The sequence below is a fragment of the Oryx dammah genome, unplaced genomic scaffold (genome assembly GCF_014754425.2).
Source record: "Oryx dammah isolate SB20612 unplaced genomic scaffold, SCBI_Odam_1.1 HiC_scaffold_10, whole genome shotgun sequence".
In the NCBI taxonomy this organism is placed as follows: Eukaryota; Metazoa; Chordata; class Mammalia; order Artiodactyla; family Bovidae; genus Oryx; species Oryx dammah.
This window is the reverse complement of record NW_024070194.1, coordinates 32,050,727-32,068,361: the sequence shown is the minus strand read 5'-3', so window position 1 is coordinate 32,068,361 and position 17,635 is coordinate 32,050,727. Positions and strand designations below refer to the sequence as shown.

Here is a 17,635-nt window from a genome sequence, read left to right as displayed (position 1 = left end):
AACTAGTACAGCCACTATGGAGAACAGGGTGGAGACTCCTTAAAAAATTGCAAATAGAACTGTCTTATGACCTAGCAATCCCAGTGCTGGGCATACACACAGAGGAAACCAGAACTGAAAGAGACACGTGTACCCCAATGTTCATCACAGCACTGTTTATAATAGCCAGGACATGGAAGCAACCTAGATGTCCATCAGCAGATGAATGGATAAGAAAGCCGTGGTACATATACATGATGGAGTATTACTCAGCCATTAAAAAGAATACATTTGAATCAGTTCTAATGAGGTGGATGAAACTGGAGCCGATTATACAGAGTGAAGTAAGCCAGAAAGAAAAACACCAATACAGTATACTAACACATAGATATGGAATTTAGAAAGATGGTAATAATAACCCTGTATGCGAGACAGCAAAAGAGACACAGATGTATAGAATGGACTTTTGGACTCTGTGGGAGAGGGAGAGGGTGGGATGATTTGGGAGAATGGCATTGAAACATGTATACTATCATGTAAGAAACGAATCACCAGTCTGTGCTCAATACAGGATGCTTGGGGCTGGTGCACGGGGATGATTCAGAGAGATGATATGGGGTGGGAAGTGGGAGGGGGGTTCAGAATTGGGAACTCATCTACACCCGTGGTGGATCCATGTCAATGTATGGCAAAACCAATACAGTATTGTAAAGCAAAATAAAGTCCATGAGTCCATGCTGATATAAACAAATGAGGGAGAAAGGGCATCTTTTCCTTACAGAATAATCCCAGTTAATGTACAAGGAATTAGGAAACCATGAAACCACCACTAGGCAAACAATACAGAATTGTTGCAAGCAGGATGTATTGATGCTAAAATCAGTGGGCACAAGCTTGAGAAAAAATAAATTTTCATAATTTCAACATCTCTCCCACAACTGATACTGATATTTGCAACTGGTATCGATCAGTTACAAAGGGGAAAATAGTAACTTTACGATGGGGAGACCCACTAGACCCTGCCATAACCAAGTGATCATGTTTGATACATCAGAATCCTGAAAAACAAGGAAAAACTAAGGAACTGTCACAGATTAGTAAAAGCTAAAGAGATGTAACTAGAGGCAAGCTGGGATCCTGAATTGGATCACAAGATAGGAAAAAAATATTAGTGAAAAAACTGGTGAAATTCAAATAAAATCTGTTTGGTTAACACTGCTACTGCTTAGTCACTTCAGTCATGTCCAACTCTGTGCGACCCCATAGATGGCAGCCCACCAGGCTCCCCCGTCCCTGGGATTCTCCAGGCAAGACTGGAGTGGGTTGCCATTTCCTTCTCCAATGCACGAAAGTGAAAAGTGAAAGTGAAGTCGCCCAGTCATGTCCAACTCTTTGCGACCCCATGGACTGCAGCCTACCAGGCTCCTCTGCCCATGGGATTTTCCAGGCAAGAGTACTGGAGTGGGGTGCCATTGCCTTCTCCTTAGTTAATACTGTATGAATATTAATATCAAAATATCAGTGTTAATTTCCTGCTTTTGATCATTGTACTACGGTTGTGTAAGATGTGAATATTGGAAAACTAGGGAGAGAAGTATATGTGAACTCTGATATTTTTTGCAGCTTTCCTGTAAGTCCAAAATTTTTTTTTTTTAAACTGGCATGGTATTGACACAAGGTGCATTAGTTTCCCAGGGTTTCTGTAACAAAGAACCACAAGCTAGATGGCTTAAAACAATAGAAATGCATTAATCTCTTACAGTTCTAAAGGCTAGGAGTTCAAAATTAAGGTGTTGGCAGGGCCATGCTACCTCTGAAGGCTACCTGGGGAGGATCTTTCCTTGCCTCTCCCTAGTTCCTGGTGGTTATCAGCAATCCTTGATGTTTTTTGACTGGTAGGTGCATCACTTCTGTTTCTGCCTTTGTCTTCACCTGGCCTTCTTCCCTGTGCCTCTGTATGTCCTCTCATCTTCCTCTAAGAACAACAGTCATATTGGATTTGTGGTCCACCTTCATCGTAATATGACCTCATTTTAACTAATATAGTCTGCAAAAATTATATTTCCAGTTAAGGTTACATTCTGAAGTAGCAGTTTTATATTAATTTTGAGGGGGCTCTGTTCAATCTAGTACACAAGAATTGACAAATAAACCAATGGGACAGAACAGAAACTCTAGAAACAGAACCACATACTAGTCTGACTTAAACAGCAGATATATCATGGCAACACAGTGGGGAAGGATCTTTTCAATAAATGAGTCAAATGAAAATCTGCATCTGGGTAAAAAGAATCTTGACCTCTACCTCATGTCATACATACAAATTTCAGATGGATCATAAACCTAAATGTGTTAGGTAAAATAAATTATTTTCACAGTACACACAGGAGATTATCTTCATGATCTGGAGGTTGACAAAGATTTCCTTAACTGCACACAAAAAGAACTGATGTCATTGCAAAGAGTTTATAAACAGGGAAGAGTTGATGAACTGGTGCGTGGGTGCTCAGTCATTGTCCAACTCTTTGCAACCCCATGGACTGTAGCCTGCCAGGCTCCTCTGTCCATGGCATTATCCAGGCAAGAACACTGGAGTGGGTTGCTATTTCCTCCTCCAGGGGATCTTCCTGACTCAGGAATCGAACCTGAGTCTCCTCCATCAGCAGGCAGATTCTTTATCACTGACCCACCTGGGAAACCCAACTGGGCTTATTAAATTAAAAGCTGTTGTTCATCAAAAGATAACATTAAGAGAATGAAAAAAGCCACAGAGTAGGAGAAAATAATTGCAGTACCCAACAAAGGACTTGCATCTAAAATATTTAAAGAACTTCTACGAATCAATAAGGAAAAGACAGTCAACTCATTTTCTTAAATGGACAAAATACTTGAATAGGCATTTCATAAAAGAATATATCCAGGCAGCTCTCACCTTCTGAGTTGGCCCACACTCTGTCTGTGGAGTGTGTTTCTCTCTAAATAAACCCACTTCTTACCAATTAGTTTCTCTCACTAAAGTCTTTCTGCAATGAAACTTTAAAAGTCTCATTGTAATGAAGCAGAGCTTCATTACATCCAGAGACCAGGTGTGATCTTGAAACCAGGCAGGGCCCTATGGGGCTCCCAAGGATCGAGGCCTTTCTGTCTCCCATTTCTTTTTTTTTTTTTAATTTATTTATTTTTTGGTTGAAGGATAACTGCTTTACAGAATTTTGTTGTCTGTCAAACATCAACATGAATCAGCCATAGGTATACATATGTCCCCTCTCTGTCTCCCGTTTCTTGTAGGCAAGACTTCAGTCTCCCATGACCTTCCCTGAGTTCTAAAGGGTAGATTAAAACAGATGCTAATCAAAGGAGGAGCAGCAGCCAAGAAACCAGTGAGGCAAGATTAAAGGGACCAGAGAAGCCCATCAGGATTAGGAGACCCATCACCTGAGATGAGATTAAGTGAAAGTCTCTCATGTCTGACTCTGCAACCCCATGGACTATACTGTCCATAGAATTCTCCAGGCCAGAATACTGGAGTGGGTAGCTGTTCCCTTCTCCAGGGGATCTTCCCAACCCAGGGATAGAACCCAGGTCTCCCATGTTGCAGGTGGATTCTTTACCAGCTGAGCCACCAGGAAAGCCCAAGAATACTAGAGTGGGTAGCCTATCCCTTCTCCAGCAGATCTTCCCGACCCAGGAATCAAACCCAGGACTCCTGCATTGCAGGATTATTGAGATTACAGAAGTGCAAGCCCTGCTCACACCCTAATCTTGTTAGATACCACCTTTGAGCCCTTATAAAAACCCTCATCAAGTTCTCTGGGGTTGAGACACATAGTTTTTCAAGGCAGAAACCTGTCCTTTCTCCCTTTGCCTTACAAAACAATAAAGCTATCCTTTTCTGCTTCACTGCCCCACCTCAAAAAGAAGTATCCAATCAGGCAACAGGCATATGAAAGGGTCCTAAACATCATTTGGGAAATGCAAAATTAAAACCAAAATGAGAGGGTACTTCTCTGGCAGGCCAGTGGTTAGGACTTCACCTTCTAATGCAGGGGATGTGAGTTCAGTCCCGGTCAGCGAGCTAAGATCCCACATGCCTTGTAGCCAAAAAACCAAAACATAAAACAGAACCAGTATTCTAACAAATTCAATTAAGATTTTTTTCAAAAAGTCCACATCAGGGACTTTCCTGGCAGTCCAGTGGTTAAGACTCCCCGCTTCCACTGCAGGGGAATGCTGGTTCAATCCCTGGTCAGGGAACTAAGATCTCACATGCCGCATGGCCAAAATAATAATGATAATAATAATTTATATATATATATATATAAAGTTCACATCAAAAAAAAAAGAAAAAACCAAAATGAGATACCACCACTCACTCACCAGATTGGCCAAAAAGTTTTAAACTGACCTTACCAAGCTGTGGAACAACTAGAACTTTTACTACCTACCCATCGGAGTAAAATTTGTAAAGCACTTTGGAGCAGCAGTTCTCCTAGGTATACACTCAACGGAAATGAGTCTATGTGTCCACTAAAAGACATGCAGAAGAATTTGTATAGCAGCTTTATTTGTAATAGCCCCAAACTGAAAGTAACCTAAATATTTGTCAACAGTGAAATGGATAGTTTCATATTTATTCATAAAATGGAACACTATGTCAGTCAAAAATAACAATTACTGCAGCAACATGGATGCATTTCTCAAGCAATTGTTGACTGACAGAAGTCAACACAGAAGAGTATACACCAAATGATCCACTTATGTGAAGGTCAAAAACAATCATAGTTAATCTACAGTGATAAAAATTAGGAGTTTTACAGGTGAATGTTGATTGGGAAGAGCCATGTCAGGAATGCTGGAAATGTTCTATGTACTGATCTGGGTGATAAACTAGTGTGTATAATTATTTTTTTAATATGTGTATTCCTGAGTTTTGTTCATTATTAGATGTATATTATACTTCAATTTTTAATTAAGAAAAATGTGATATATTAAATATTATAAATAGAAAAAGAATTGAGCCTTCATTAAAATATTTTAGATTTTGTTTTAATGAGATTGTACTTGATCTTATATGTTTGGATAATGTTCTATAGTTCACTGGTCACTTTCTCATAACATAGTAGTGGGTATGTCATTTGAGTGTATTCTAGAATAAAGACTCTAGGTTTTAAACCATAAATGATACAAATTAATACCAAAAATAGGAAGTTTAAAATTTTTTTCAAAGTCTTATATGGAAATCTCAATATTGCATTGCTCATTTCTGTCTTTTAGGCTAAGACATCAAGCACACAAAGAATTTTATGCCTACAAACAGGTGAGAGAGATTTACTTAAGACTGGCTTTGATCTTGTTTTTCACCAAATAATGAGGGCTCAGATTTCCACACATATTTTGAACTGAGACTGGATTTGCTTGTGTTCATTTTAGCATTTTGCTTGTCAGTTTGCAGTACAATACACTTCACTTTAAGTATTCTTAAGTATTACTTGAAGTTACAGAGAGTTCAAATGATAAAATAATACAATTTAACAGGGAACTCTGGCAAACATTTTGCTAAAAGGAAATGTTGTAGCTTAAAATCCTAAAGTTACTATTATTCTAATGGAGTTCAGAAGTCCAGTAAATGAATTTTTTACCTTCCTCCTTGTTAAAAGACATACTAGTTCCTTGGAGGTAACCAGTTGTATTATACTGATCTCCTCTCCTCCCCTTTTAAATATTAATTCACATCATACCACTGAGAAGTCCAGATACTTCTGTCATTGTTGTTAATTCCTTGCCCTTAGTACTGTCCCTTTGCTGATTTGTTCTTTAAGGTAATAAATCTAGCTTTTCTTGAAGGCCCGTAAAATTTTTTTTTTCTTCCATGTGTCTTCCATTAATATTTTACCACTGACACCAAACAGTGGGCCTAGGTGTTCCTTAATTTTCCTTTGAAATTATTTTTGTGATTCTTAGTAGTTTGGGAGGGGGGAAGAAGGGAGGGCACAAACTTCAGTTTATTTGGGTCTTTAATCTTGCTGATACTGATGTTACAGAACCATGCCATCATTTTAGAATTACATATCTTTTTGTCCATCTTTTGTCTGTGTTGCTTTGAAATCTGAACTCATTGGTGAGTTCCTTAGATGTCCACACTGATATTCATAGGTAACCCCACTCTTCTCCATGGGTCCCATAGGATTCATTTACAGAGATAAATGTCTTAGTTTTCTAATGGAATGAATCTGTTTGTCTCAATTTTGTCTCAAATTGTTTTTTGAGAAACCTTTATACTGTTTTCCATAGTTAGTGGCTGCACCAACTTACATTCCCACCAACAGCATAGGAGAATTCCCTTTTTTTCCATACCCTCTCCAGCATTTGTTATTTGTAGATTTCTTAATGCTGGCCTTTCTGACTGGTGTGAGGTGGCACTCACTGTAGTTTTGATTTGCATTTCTCTGATAATTAGTAATGTTGAGCATCTTTTCACATGACTGTTGGCCATCTGTATGTCTTCTTTGGAGAAATGTCTATTTAGGTCTTCTGTCCATTTTTCAATTGGATTGTTTTTTATTACTGAGTTGTATGAGTTGTTTGTATATTTTGGAAATTAATCCCTTTTCAGTCACATCAGTTGTGACTGAAATGTCAGTTGTGACACATATTTTCTCCCAGTCTGTAGGTTATCTTTTCATTTTGTTTATGGTTTCCTTTGGGCTTCCCAGGTGACTCGGTGGTAAAGAATCTACCGACCAATGCAGGAGAGAAGGAGACATGGATTTGATCCCTGGGTTGGGAAGATGCCCTGGAGGAGGAAATGGCAACTCACTCCAGTGTTCTTAGGGTAGAATCCCATGGACAGAGGAACCTGTTGGGCTGCTGTCCATGGGGTGGCAAAGAGTTGGACACAATTGAGCACGCATGCATGCAGTCTCCATAAAGTTAGGTTAGGGACAACACCTGGATGAATTTCAAGCCCATTTATATAACTCTAGATAGAGCTAAAGTTTTCTGAGGATAGTGATGTGTAATAATAAGCAAAGCTTCAAAAATTAAGGTTGACCTTACCTTTCATTCTTTTACAAATTATCAGTCAGTCCCATGAGTCAAAACTGTGTTTTACCAAATCATGAGGCAAGCAATCTCGTTTACTTTCCCCCCATATTAGCAATTACTCCAGATTGGCATGTATTAATGTTATCTCCCAGAATTTAATCTGTTCTCAAAGAGATTTTAAAATTGCTTTTAAGAATATTTCACCATTGCTCAAGTTAAAAGAATATTGCTGAAATGTTCTGTCTCAAACTGTAAAAGAGATTCTCTCCAATACTGAATATGAGGTGATATGAGCTATATACACAAGAATATAAAAGAAAAATATTTGTGAGTAAAATGAGACATATTTTAAATTACAAATATAAACAGGCATAAAAGCATACATTTTTGTCTTACAGGTTATATTAAAAGAGAAAGTAAAAGAACTGAATTTGCATGAGGTAAGTTGCCTATAAGTGTTTTAATCTGTTCTTGAGTATATCTGGGGTCTTCCCAGGTGGCTCAGTGGTAAAGAATCCACCTGCTAATTCAGGACACATGGAAGACTCATGTTTGATCCCTAGGTCAGAAGAGCACCTGGAGTAGGAAATAGCAACCCACTCCAGTATTCTTACCTGGAAAATTCCATGGACTGAGGAGCCTAGTGGGCTACAGTCCATGGGGTTGCAAAGAGTCAGACACAACTGAGCACACACACCACCACTGAGTATATTCTAATAGAAATGGTATGCTGTGGTATGCTTAAACATCTTTATTTTCAGAAGCTGGAAAAAAATAGGCTTATTTTGATCAGCTTAATATAATATTTCAGGGTGAGGTCACATAAAATCCATTTTGTAAAGACTTACAAGAGAGTAAAATAACTCATTTTTAATGAGGTTGTTGCCAACATAAGATTTCATAGCAGCAGGGATGCTGCTTTCTGTCCATACTATGTGAGTAGGAGACAGATCTAAACAAGTTTTTCTACTCAAGGTGAATTTGCATTAATTTCACTCTTAAAAATGTTCCCAGAAGTTTTTTCTTACCAATGCCACAAAAAAGGCAGTGACTGCTTCATGACAGTGGGCATTTGGGGAGCTGAGACGGAAAGATGGAATGGGGAAGAACATACAAGGAGAGATAAGAACTCTTGCAGTTAACTAGTGATGAGCTTGTGGGGTTGGGATATTCACTATGTTGTTATGCTTTCTAAATTAAATGCAAAAGTGTGTGTGTGTCTTGCTGTACACCTTAAGACAAATAATCTATAATAATTCTTGTTTATTTTATTCCTGTGTTGCCTCTGATTATAAATGTTCAGAATTTTTATTTTTAAAGCCCTATCTCTTCCACCCTTACTGAGTTTTTTAATTGGTGTTTAAAGTAAGGACTTGAAAAGCTTCACATTATAATACTTATGTTTTATATAACCTAACTGGTGAAGCTACATTGCCAGTCTCTTCAAAGAGAGTTAATTTGTAAAAGTATTTGAATAATAATAAAAATAATGATTTATGTTATTGTTGAACACTTTGAAGTCATCTGCTGCTTTTTTGGGCTTCCCTGGTGGCTCAGACAGTAAAAAGGAATCTGCCTGCAATGCAAGAGACCTGGGTTCATTTCCTGGACCAAGCAGATCCCCTGGAGAAGGGCATGGCAACCCATTCCAGTGTTCTTGCCTGGAGAATCCCATGGACAGAGGAGCCTGGCAGGCTACAGTCCATGGAGTCTCAAAGAGTTGGACACAACTGAGCAACTCACACACACACTGCTTCTTTGCTCTTTCTGCATATATTTTATCAAAGAGTTGATATGGTACTCCATCCTCATTGCATAGTGGTGAGTATCCCCGCCTGTCATGCGGGGGACCAGGGTTCCCCATCCGGGAGGCAACACACCCTTTGGACTTCCCTGGTAGCTCAGCTGGTACGGAATCTGTACAGCATTTCAGACGTAATCACGGATTAAACTCAAGCATCAGTTACTATTTGACTTTAAAAATTTTCCCAAAACAGTAATAGAAAGTGATCCTCTTCTGTTTGGGGTCATTTTGATGACCATAATTGAAAAGATCAAATTCTAACACACATTAACAATATTGAATAACCATGTTTGTCAGGAATAGAAGTCTTCCTTATTGGTTTGACCCATTAGTTTAGAATCTTTATCCTGAATAAGTACATTGTGGTGTATCATTTTGTATCAGAATTGTTATCCCAGCTGCACCTATCAATTCCAGTTTCACTGTAACTAAGAAAACCCAACCTGGCTGTACAGCTGTTTTCAGAGGCTGATTATATATATTTTTCACAGTTCATTTGGTTCTTTTTGGATGCATTTCTTTGTGTTGAAACTATTTTTTGTCAAACTTCTTTGTGTTGTTTGAATCTGTGGATACAGACGAACTAAAGATACAAAGGAACCATGGATACTGAGGGCTGACTAGAAATTATACATGGATTTTTCAACTGCATGGAGGGTCAGCACCCATAGCCCCCTGCGTTATGTTCCAGGGTCAACTGTAATTTTAAAAGTTACTGAATACATAAAACATATCAGACATTGTAATAAACCATGGAGACACAAAGAAACATAACTAATCTCTGCTTTTAAGACATTACCCATCTATTACAGAAGACTATAAATGAGAGTCACACAAGAGTGTACAGAAGGGTGCCTTGTGTTATCTGAAGTAACAGTGAGAAGCTCTTGAGGGGTCCACTATTGCACAATTGCTTCTTCTTGGCCTTTGCTCCCCTAATGGATCCTTCCTGGGACCTGCAGACTCAAACACCACCCACTCCTCCAACTTCTTAGACCACTCTACAGCTACAATTATTTATATCACTTTTTGTTTACATTGTTCTACCAGTCTAGGAGTCGAGCAACACTCAACATGTGAAACTAAGGAGATGATGTGTACATATGAAAATTATGAGAATATATTGCCCTCCTGTAAAGAAAAAATACCTTCTTTTAAAACCCATAGTCTTCCTTGTTTATCTTTTCTTCCTCCATCTTTTAATAGAGACATAGATCCAGAGAAACAGATTTCTGAGAGAAAATAATAGGACAGTCATGTAAGTGGGATAATAAATTACATCTATTGGAATCTTGGCATCAAGAGAAACAGAAAGGTGCCCTGGAAGCTGTGACACACTGGGGCATGCAAGGTCTTGTGTTAAAGAAATTGTCAGCACTCAGCTCCAGGGAAATATAGGCCAGCTTTCGCCAGATCTGAGTTTTGTTTTAAGAAAAGCCCGAGAGCCTTGTCATTTGCATTAGTCTTTGATTTGTTCACCACAGTATCCCCAGCTCTGGTTATGGTGAGTGGTTGCTTTCTCTATTAAATCTTTTTTCACCTTTATCAAAAATCAAAGGGCCATATTTTTATGAGTCTATTTCTGTATTCTGTATTCTGTTCTATTGATTTTTGTGCCTGTTTCCCTTCACCAGTACCACAGTTTTGATTATTGTACCTTTATAGCAAGTCTTAAAATCAGGTGTATGATTCCGCCAACTTTTTTTTTCCCAAAACTGTTTTAGCTGGTCTAGTTCCTTTGCTCTTTCATGTAAATTGTAGTAGCAGCTTGTCTATAACTACACACACAGAGAGACACAAACATCTTGCTTTTTTATTATTATTTGCATTAAATATGTAAATCAGTTAGGGGAAATTGGCATCTTTACCATGTTGAGTCATCTAATCTGTAAACACATTGTGTCTATTTATATTTGAAATAGTGTTTTTATAAACAGCATATAGTTATTTTTTTAATCCACCCTGCCAATCTATCTTTTAATTGATGTGCTTAGACTATTTATGTTTAATGCAATTATTGCTATGTTTGGACCTAGGTCAACTCTTTTTTATCATCTGCTTTTCCCCCTCTTTTTTATTCCTTTGTTTCCCTTTCTTACCTTCTTTTGGGTCATTTAAACATTCATAAAATCATATTATGATTTTATCTTTTTGTATAATTTTGTAGTGGTTGCTTAGGGATTACAAAATAAATACCTAGAATCAAGTTTTTAGCACTTCAGTTGGAATGTAGAAACCTTCCCACCATATAGATCTTTACTTTTACCCCTATATATAGTAAGTATATAGCATCTATATACATTGAAAATCCCATCAGACAGTGTCGTATTTTTTACTTTCAACCATTAGATATATTTTAAAGAATTCTGGAGGGGAAAAACAGTTTGTTGTTCCAAGTTTCCTTCTTATATAATTTTCCTTCTATCTGATGAATCTGATTTAGCAATTCTTTTAGAGCAGATCTGCTGGCTATGAATTCTGTTACTTTGCTTTCAGCTGAGAATATCTTCATTTCACCTTTATCCGTAGGTTGACATTTCTTTTCCCTCAGCGCTTTTAAAATGCTGTGCCACTTCCTTCTGACCTCTGTGGTGTCTGATGAGAAAAACGTAGTCATTCAAATCACTGGTCTCCTGTCAGTAATGTGTCATTTTTCTCAGGCTGCTTTCAAGACTTTTTTCTTTGCCTTTTGTTTTCAACATTTTGATTATGATTTGTCTCAGCATGGATTTCTTTGGATTTTTCCTATTTGGAGTTTACTCAGCTTCATAAATATGTAGATTTGTCTTTCACCAAGCTTTTTAGCTATTATTTCTTTAAATATTTTTTCTGTATTGTACTCTTTCTATCCTGCCACTCTCCCAGAGAAGGCCTCATCCACCTTCTGGAGCCATGTGGGCCAATCAGAACCTTAGGCCTGTACCTACACATTACAATACAGTGATACAGACATTCATGTAGCTTCCAAATTTGAGCACGTTTGGGTCCATTCCCTTTTCTGTTAGGGTGATATTGTAGAAAGGAAAGGAGAATCTAGTTCCTGCATCTCAGCAGCTAGGATCCTAGCTGCACAAGGACCAGGAAAACTCCTGGGTCAGGCAGAGAGTGAATGAGGAGTCATGTAGCAAACATGCTATGGCCTTGCTCTACCCTAGTTTCCACAGGAAGAGACTCTAGGAAGGTAACCCCATGAAGTCGCCCCTTGTGTAAAATAAAGTTAAAAACATCTTTTCTGGACTTCCCTGATGGTCCAGTGGTTAAGAATCTGCCTGCCAGACGAGTTCTTTACCACTAGCACCACCTTTAATATCTATATACATATACATACACATATATATATAAAACTGAATCACTTTGCTGTATACCTGAAACACTGCAAATCAACTGTATTTCAATTTAAAAAATTAACATTAAAAAAAATGTTAGGGACTTCCGTGGTGTTCCAGTGGCTAAGACTCTATGCTCCCAAAGCAGAGGGTTCAGTCCCTCTTGAGGGAACCAGATCCTACAGGTCACAATTAAGACCTGGTACAGCCAAATAATAAAATAAATATTTTTTAATTAAAAAAAAAAAAAAGAATCTGCTGTCAATGCAGGGGACACAGTTTGATCCCTGGTCCAAGAAGATCCCACATGCCACAGGGCAACTCAGCCCATGCAGCACCACTACTGAGCCCAAGTGCGCAACTACTGAAGCCAGAGCGCCTAGAGCCCATGCTCTACAAGAGAAGCCACGGCAGTAAGTCTGCACACCACAGCTAGAGTTGCCCCCACTCACTGCAACTGGAGAAAGCCCCTGGGCAGCAACAAAGATCCAGCACAGCCAAAAATAAATGAAATAAATTTTTTTTTTTAAGAGTATCTTTTCCTTCTCACTTCCCCACAAGCCCACTCCTTTCCCTTTGGTCCAGTGAGGAGGTGACTCTGTTGCTACAAGTTTTGCCACATCCCTTTCTTATGTGGGAGGAGATTTTAAACCCACTCATCTTTCTGAGATTACTGATCAATCTTCTTATAAATCACATTACTGAAATTTATTTTTAAATTATAAATAATTAGAACCCAACTGAGGTTTGTCTCAAGTTTACATTGTAAAAAAAATGTTTAAAAAAAAAAAAAAAAAGCCCAAAGCATGTATAGGGAACTGACAGTATTCAGGACCCTAGAGACTGAGTGAGCAGAGTATAGTCCTTCCCTTCCCTCAGAGCACTGTTCCCACAGGGGAGAAAGTCATAAGCCAGTGAGGCTAGGACAGTAATGGGCTGAGCACACGGATACATGAAGGCCATGGAAGGGCCTGCCCACTGTACTTCAGTTCGGAACAAGAAAGTCAGATCTCTCCTGAGCAGAACAGCCATGTGTAGGTTGCTTTCATAGCTTTCAGATTCCAACATTAAATAACACCTCTGAATTGGGAATGCTGCCTTTGCAAATATATGATTATTCTTGTAACTATTCAAGGAAAAGTATAATAATTATTGTCCACTACCACCATCAAAGAATGATTGTCTATTTAAAAGAAAATCATTTTGGCTAAATTACATAAGCTGTGGGTCATTTTCATTGTACGACATTGTCTTCCCCATGTGACGCTCCATTCCCTAGCTCACATTTGAGGCAAATTTACAGATTGTGTCAGCCCCTTGGAAACTGTCAAACCCTTCCTTCTTGGGCATCTTAGGGATCATGTACTCTGTGAGCACTAGAAAATTAGTCTTCTGCCCAGTGTGCTGTGGCCCCCAAAAGCCATTTTCCCTTGACGTTTGTTTTATTTGAGTATAATGTCAATGTTAAAAAAATGTAATCATGTATTCCAGGTGGCAAGATTACCAAGATGTCTGTTTCTTCATATAGTTTATCTCAGGAGCAAGGGAACTCACACTATAAAAAATTAGGTTAGGAAAGGTAAGTGTTATTCCTTGTTTTGCTTTTATAGCAGTTGAGGTTTCAAAAAGTTGAGGAGAATGGACATATCCTCCAACTTCTGAGTGTGGAGAAAAAAAGGTGGCCCTTTATCTTTTTTAGTCTGGAGCCTTCACGTTATGATGCCCCTATTGTACCCACAAACTTGAAGCTTCTGCTGTTCCCCAAGCTGCAAAAATTACTCTGGAATGCCAGCTCCCTTTTATTCTCTGAAGAGCTGTCAGTTAACTTGCTATTGACTAGTGGATTTTTGCCAAAACTAATGCTTTTGGCTGGCCAAAAATCAGTTCTGTTGTCTCACTAACACTTTTCAGGTTATTACATTCAGTAGTTACACCTGACACACCTGTAAATTCTCCTGCAGCACCACGAGCTTCATTTTCACTTTCCATATCAGAATCAATCACTAAGGTCTTTTGTCATTTTCGTTGGCCTAATAAGAGAAGCAAAAAGCAAAGGAGAAAAGGAAAGATATAAGCATCTGAATGCAGAGTTCCAAAGAATAGCAAGAAGAGATAAGAAAGCCTTCCTCAGTGATCAATGCAAAGAAATAGAGGAAAAGAACAGAATGGGAAAGACTAGAGATCTCTTCAAGAAAATTAGAGATACCAAGGGAACATTTCATGCAAAGATGGGCTTAATAAAGGACAGAAATGGTATGGACCTAACAGAAGCAGAAGATATTAAGAAGAGATGGCAAGAATACACAGAACAACTGTTCAAAAAAGATCTTCACGAACAAGATCATCACAATGGTGTGATCACTCACCTAAAGCCAGACATCCTGGAATGTGAAGTCACGTGGGCCTTAGAAAGCATCACTATGAACAAAGCTAGTAGAGGTGATGGAATTCCAGTTGAGCTATTTCAAATCCTGAAAGATGATGCTGTGAAAATGCTGCACTCAATATGCCAGCAAATGTGGAAAACTTAGCAGTGCCCACAGGACTGGAAAAGGTCAGTTTTCATTCCAATCCCAAAGAAAGGCAATACCAAAGAATGCTCAAACTACTGCACAATTGCACTCATCTCACATGCTAGTAAAGTAATGCTTAAAATTCTCCAAGCCAGGCTTCAGCAATATGTGAACCGTGAACTTCCAGATGTTCAAGCTGGTTTTAGAAAAGGCAGAGGAACCAGAGATCAAATTGCCAACATCTGCTGGATCATGGAAAAAGCAAGAGAGTTCCAGAAAAACATCTATTTCTGCTTTATCGACTATGCCAAAGCCTTTGACTGTGTGGATCACAATAAACTGTGGAAAATTCTGAAAGAGATGGGAATACCAGACCACCTGACCTGTCTCTTGAGAAACCTCTATGCAGGTCAGGAAGCAACAGTTAGAACTGGACATGGAACAACAGACTGGTTCCAAATAGGAAAAGGAGTACGTCAAGGCTGTATATTGTCACCCTGCTTATTTAACTTCTATGCAGAGTACATCATGAGAAACGCTGGGCTGGAAGAAGCACAAGCTGGAACCAAGATTGCTGGGAGAAATATCAATAACCTCAGATATGCAGATGACACCACCCTTATGGCAGAAAGTGAAGAGGAACTAAAGAGCCTCTTGATGAAAGTGAAAAAGGACAGTGAAAAAGTTGGTTTAAAGCTCAACATTCAGAAAACTAAGATCATGGCATCTGGTCCCATCACTTCATGGGAAATAGATGGGGAAACAGTGTCAGACTTTATTTTGGGGGGCTCCAAAATCACTGCAGATGCTGATTGCAGCCATGAAATTAAAAGACGCTTCTCCTTGGAAGGAAAGTTATAAACAACCTAGATGGCATATTCAAAAGCAGACATTACTTTTCCAACAAAGTTCTGTCTAGTCAAGGCTATGGTTTTTCCTGTGGTCATGTATGGATGTGAGAGTTGGACTGTGAAGAAAGCTGAGTGCCAAAGGATTGATGCTTTTGAACTGTGGTGTTGGAGAAGATTCTTGAGAGTCCCTTGGACTGCAAGGAGATCCAACCAGTCCATCCTAAAGGAGATCAGTCCCGGGTGTTCTTTGGAAGGAATGATGCTAAAGCTGAAACTCCAGTACTTTGGCCACCTCATGCGAAGAGTTGACTCATTGGAAAAGACTCTGATGCTGGGAGGGATTGGGGGAAGGAGGAGAAGGGGACGACAGAGGATGAGATGGCTGGATGGCATCACCGAATTGATGGACATGAGTTTGGGTGAACTCCGGGAGTTGGTGATGGACAGGGAGGCCTGGCGTGCTGCAATTCATGGGGTCACAAAGAGTCGGACACGACTGAGTGACTGAACTGAACTATTCATATCTGAATTAGAAGTGTATTCTGAAAAATCATCTTCTGATACACTATTATTATGGTGCACAGACAACAGAGAAAGTATCTGCATAAAATTTACTGGAAAATTCTTACTCAAAATTTCACAATGTGTCATTTTTGAAAATTTTATGGTAATAAACTTGCATTTACAACATACACAAAGTTGGAAGAAAAACCCAACAGAGCAAAATGTGAATGATCATGACAATCATAAGTTGTATAATGAACCCTTGATCAATTTTAAACTCTAACAACTTCACATGGTAATGTTAATTGTATCACTCTCAAAAAATGTATTTATACATCTCCAGTCAATAATGTTCAGGTAACAAAAGATGAATTAATATATCTCTAGTCAATAATGTGTTAAGGACCTTTCTGCCTTTTATCATGTAAAACAAATGGACTCAAGTATCTATGCAATGACCAATCAGTAAACGTATGTCCTAGCCCAGTTTCTGACAGAGCTGATAGGATCTATTCTTTGACTTTGAAAAATGAAGAGTGATTTCCTGTCTCATTTTGTAAGGCCAGTGTCATCTTGATATCAGGACCAGTCAGTGATATCATAAAAAAGAAAAAACTCCAAATCAGTATCACTTATGAATATAGTTGTAAAAATCTTCAACAAACACCAGCAAACCAAAATCAGCAGCATATAAAAAGGATTATAATTTGTCCCAGGAATACAGAGTTGGTTCAACAAAGGAAAATCAGTCAATGTAATACACCCAATTGATAGAATAAAGGGGTAGGGAGAACACATGACCACCTGAACAGATGCAGAAAAAGCATTTGACAAAATTCAACATTCTTTTTTTTATGATTTCTTTTTTTTAATTTAAATTTTATTTTTTTACTTTACAATACTGTATTGGTTTTGCCATACATTGACATGAATCCACCACAGGTGTACATGAGTTCCCAACCCTGAACCCCACCTCCCACCTCCCACCCCATATCATCTCTCTGGATCATCCCAGTGCACCAGCCCCAAGCATCCTGTATCCTGTATCAAACCTAGACTAGCGATTCATTTCTTACATGATAGTATACATGTTTCAATGCCATTCTCCCAAATCATCCCACCCTCTCCCTCTCCCACAGAGTCCAAAAGTCTGTTCTATACATCTGTGTCTCTTTTGCTGTCTTGCATATAGGGTTATCATTACCATCTTTCTAAATTCCATATATATGTGTTAGTATACTGTATTGGTGTTTTTCTTTCTGGCTTACTTCACTCTGTATAATCGGCTCCAGTTTCATCCACCTCATTAGAACTGATTCAAATGTATTCTTTTTAATGGCTGAGTAATACTCCATCGTGTATATGTACCACGGCTTTCTTTTCCATTCATCTGCTGATGGACATCTAGGTTGCTTCCATGTCCTGGCTATTATAAACAGTGCTGTGATGAACATTGGGGTACACGTGTCTCTTTCAGTTCTGGTTTCCTCAGTGTGTATGCCCAGCACTGGGATTGCTGGGTCATAAGGCAGTTCTATTTGCAGTTTTTTAAGGAGTCTCCACCCTGTTCTCCATAGTGGCTGTACTAGTTTGCATTCCCACCAACAGTCTAAG

General features: G+C 38.7%; 1 protein-coding gene across 1 annotated transcript in view; it reads left to right on the top strand.

The window, feature by feature from the left end:
- Window positions 1-17,635, top strand: part of RNF24 (ring finger protein 24) — a 106,655-nt gene that overhangs the window by 73,052 nt on the left and 15,968 nt on the right. Inside the window, exons 3-4 of the mRNA XM_040247885.1 lie at window positions 5,254-5,296; window positions 7,422-7,463. Of these exons, the coding sequence (XP_040103819.1) occupies window positions 5,254-5,296; window positions 7,422-7,463 (85 nt within the window). The remainder of the gene's footprint in view (window positions 1-5,253; window positions 5,297-7,421; window positions 7,464-17,635) is intronic.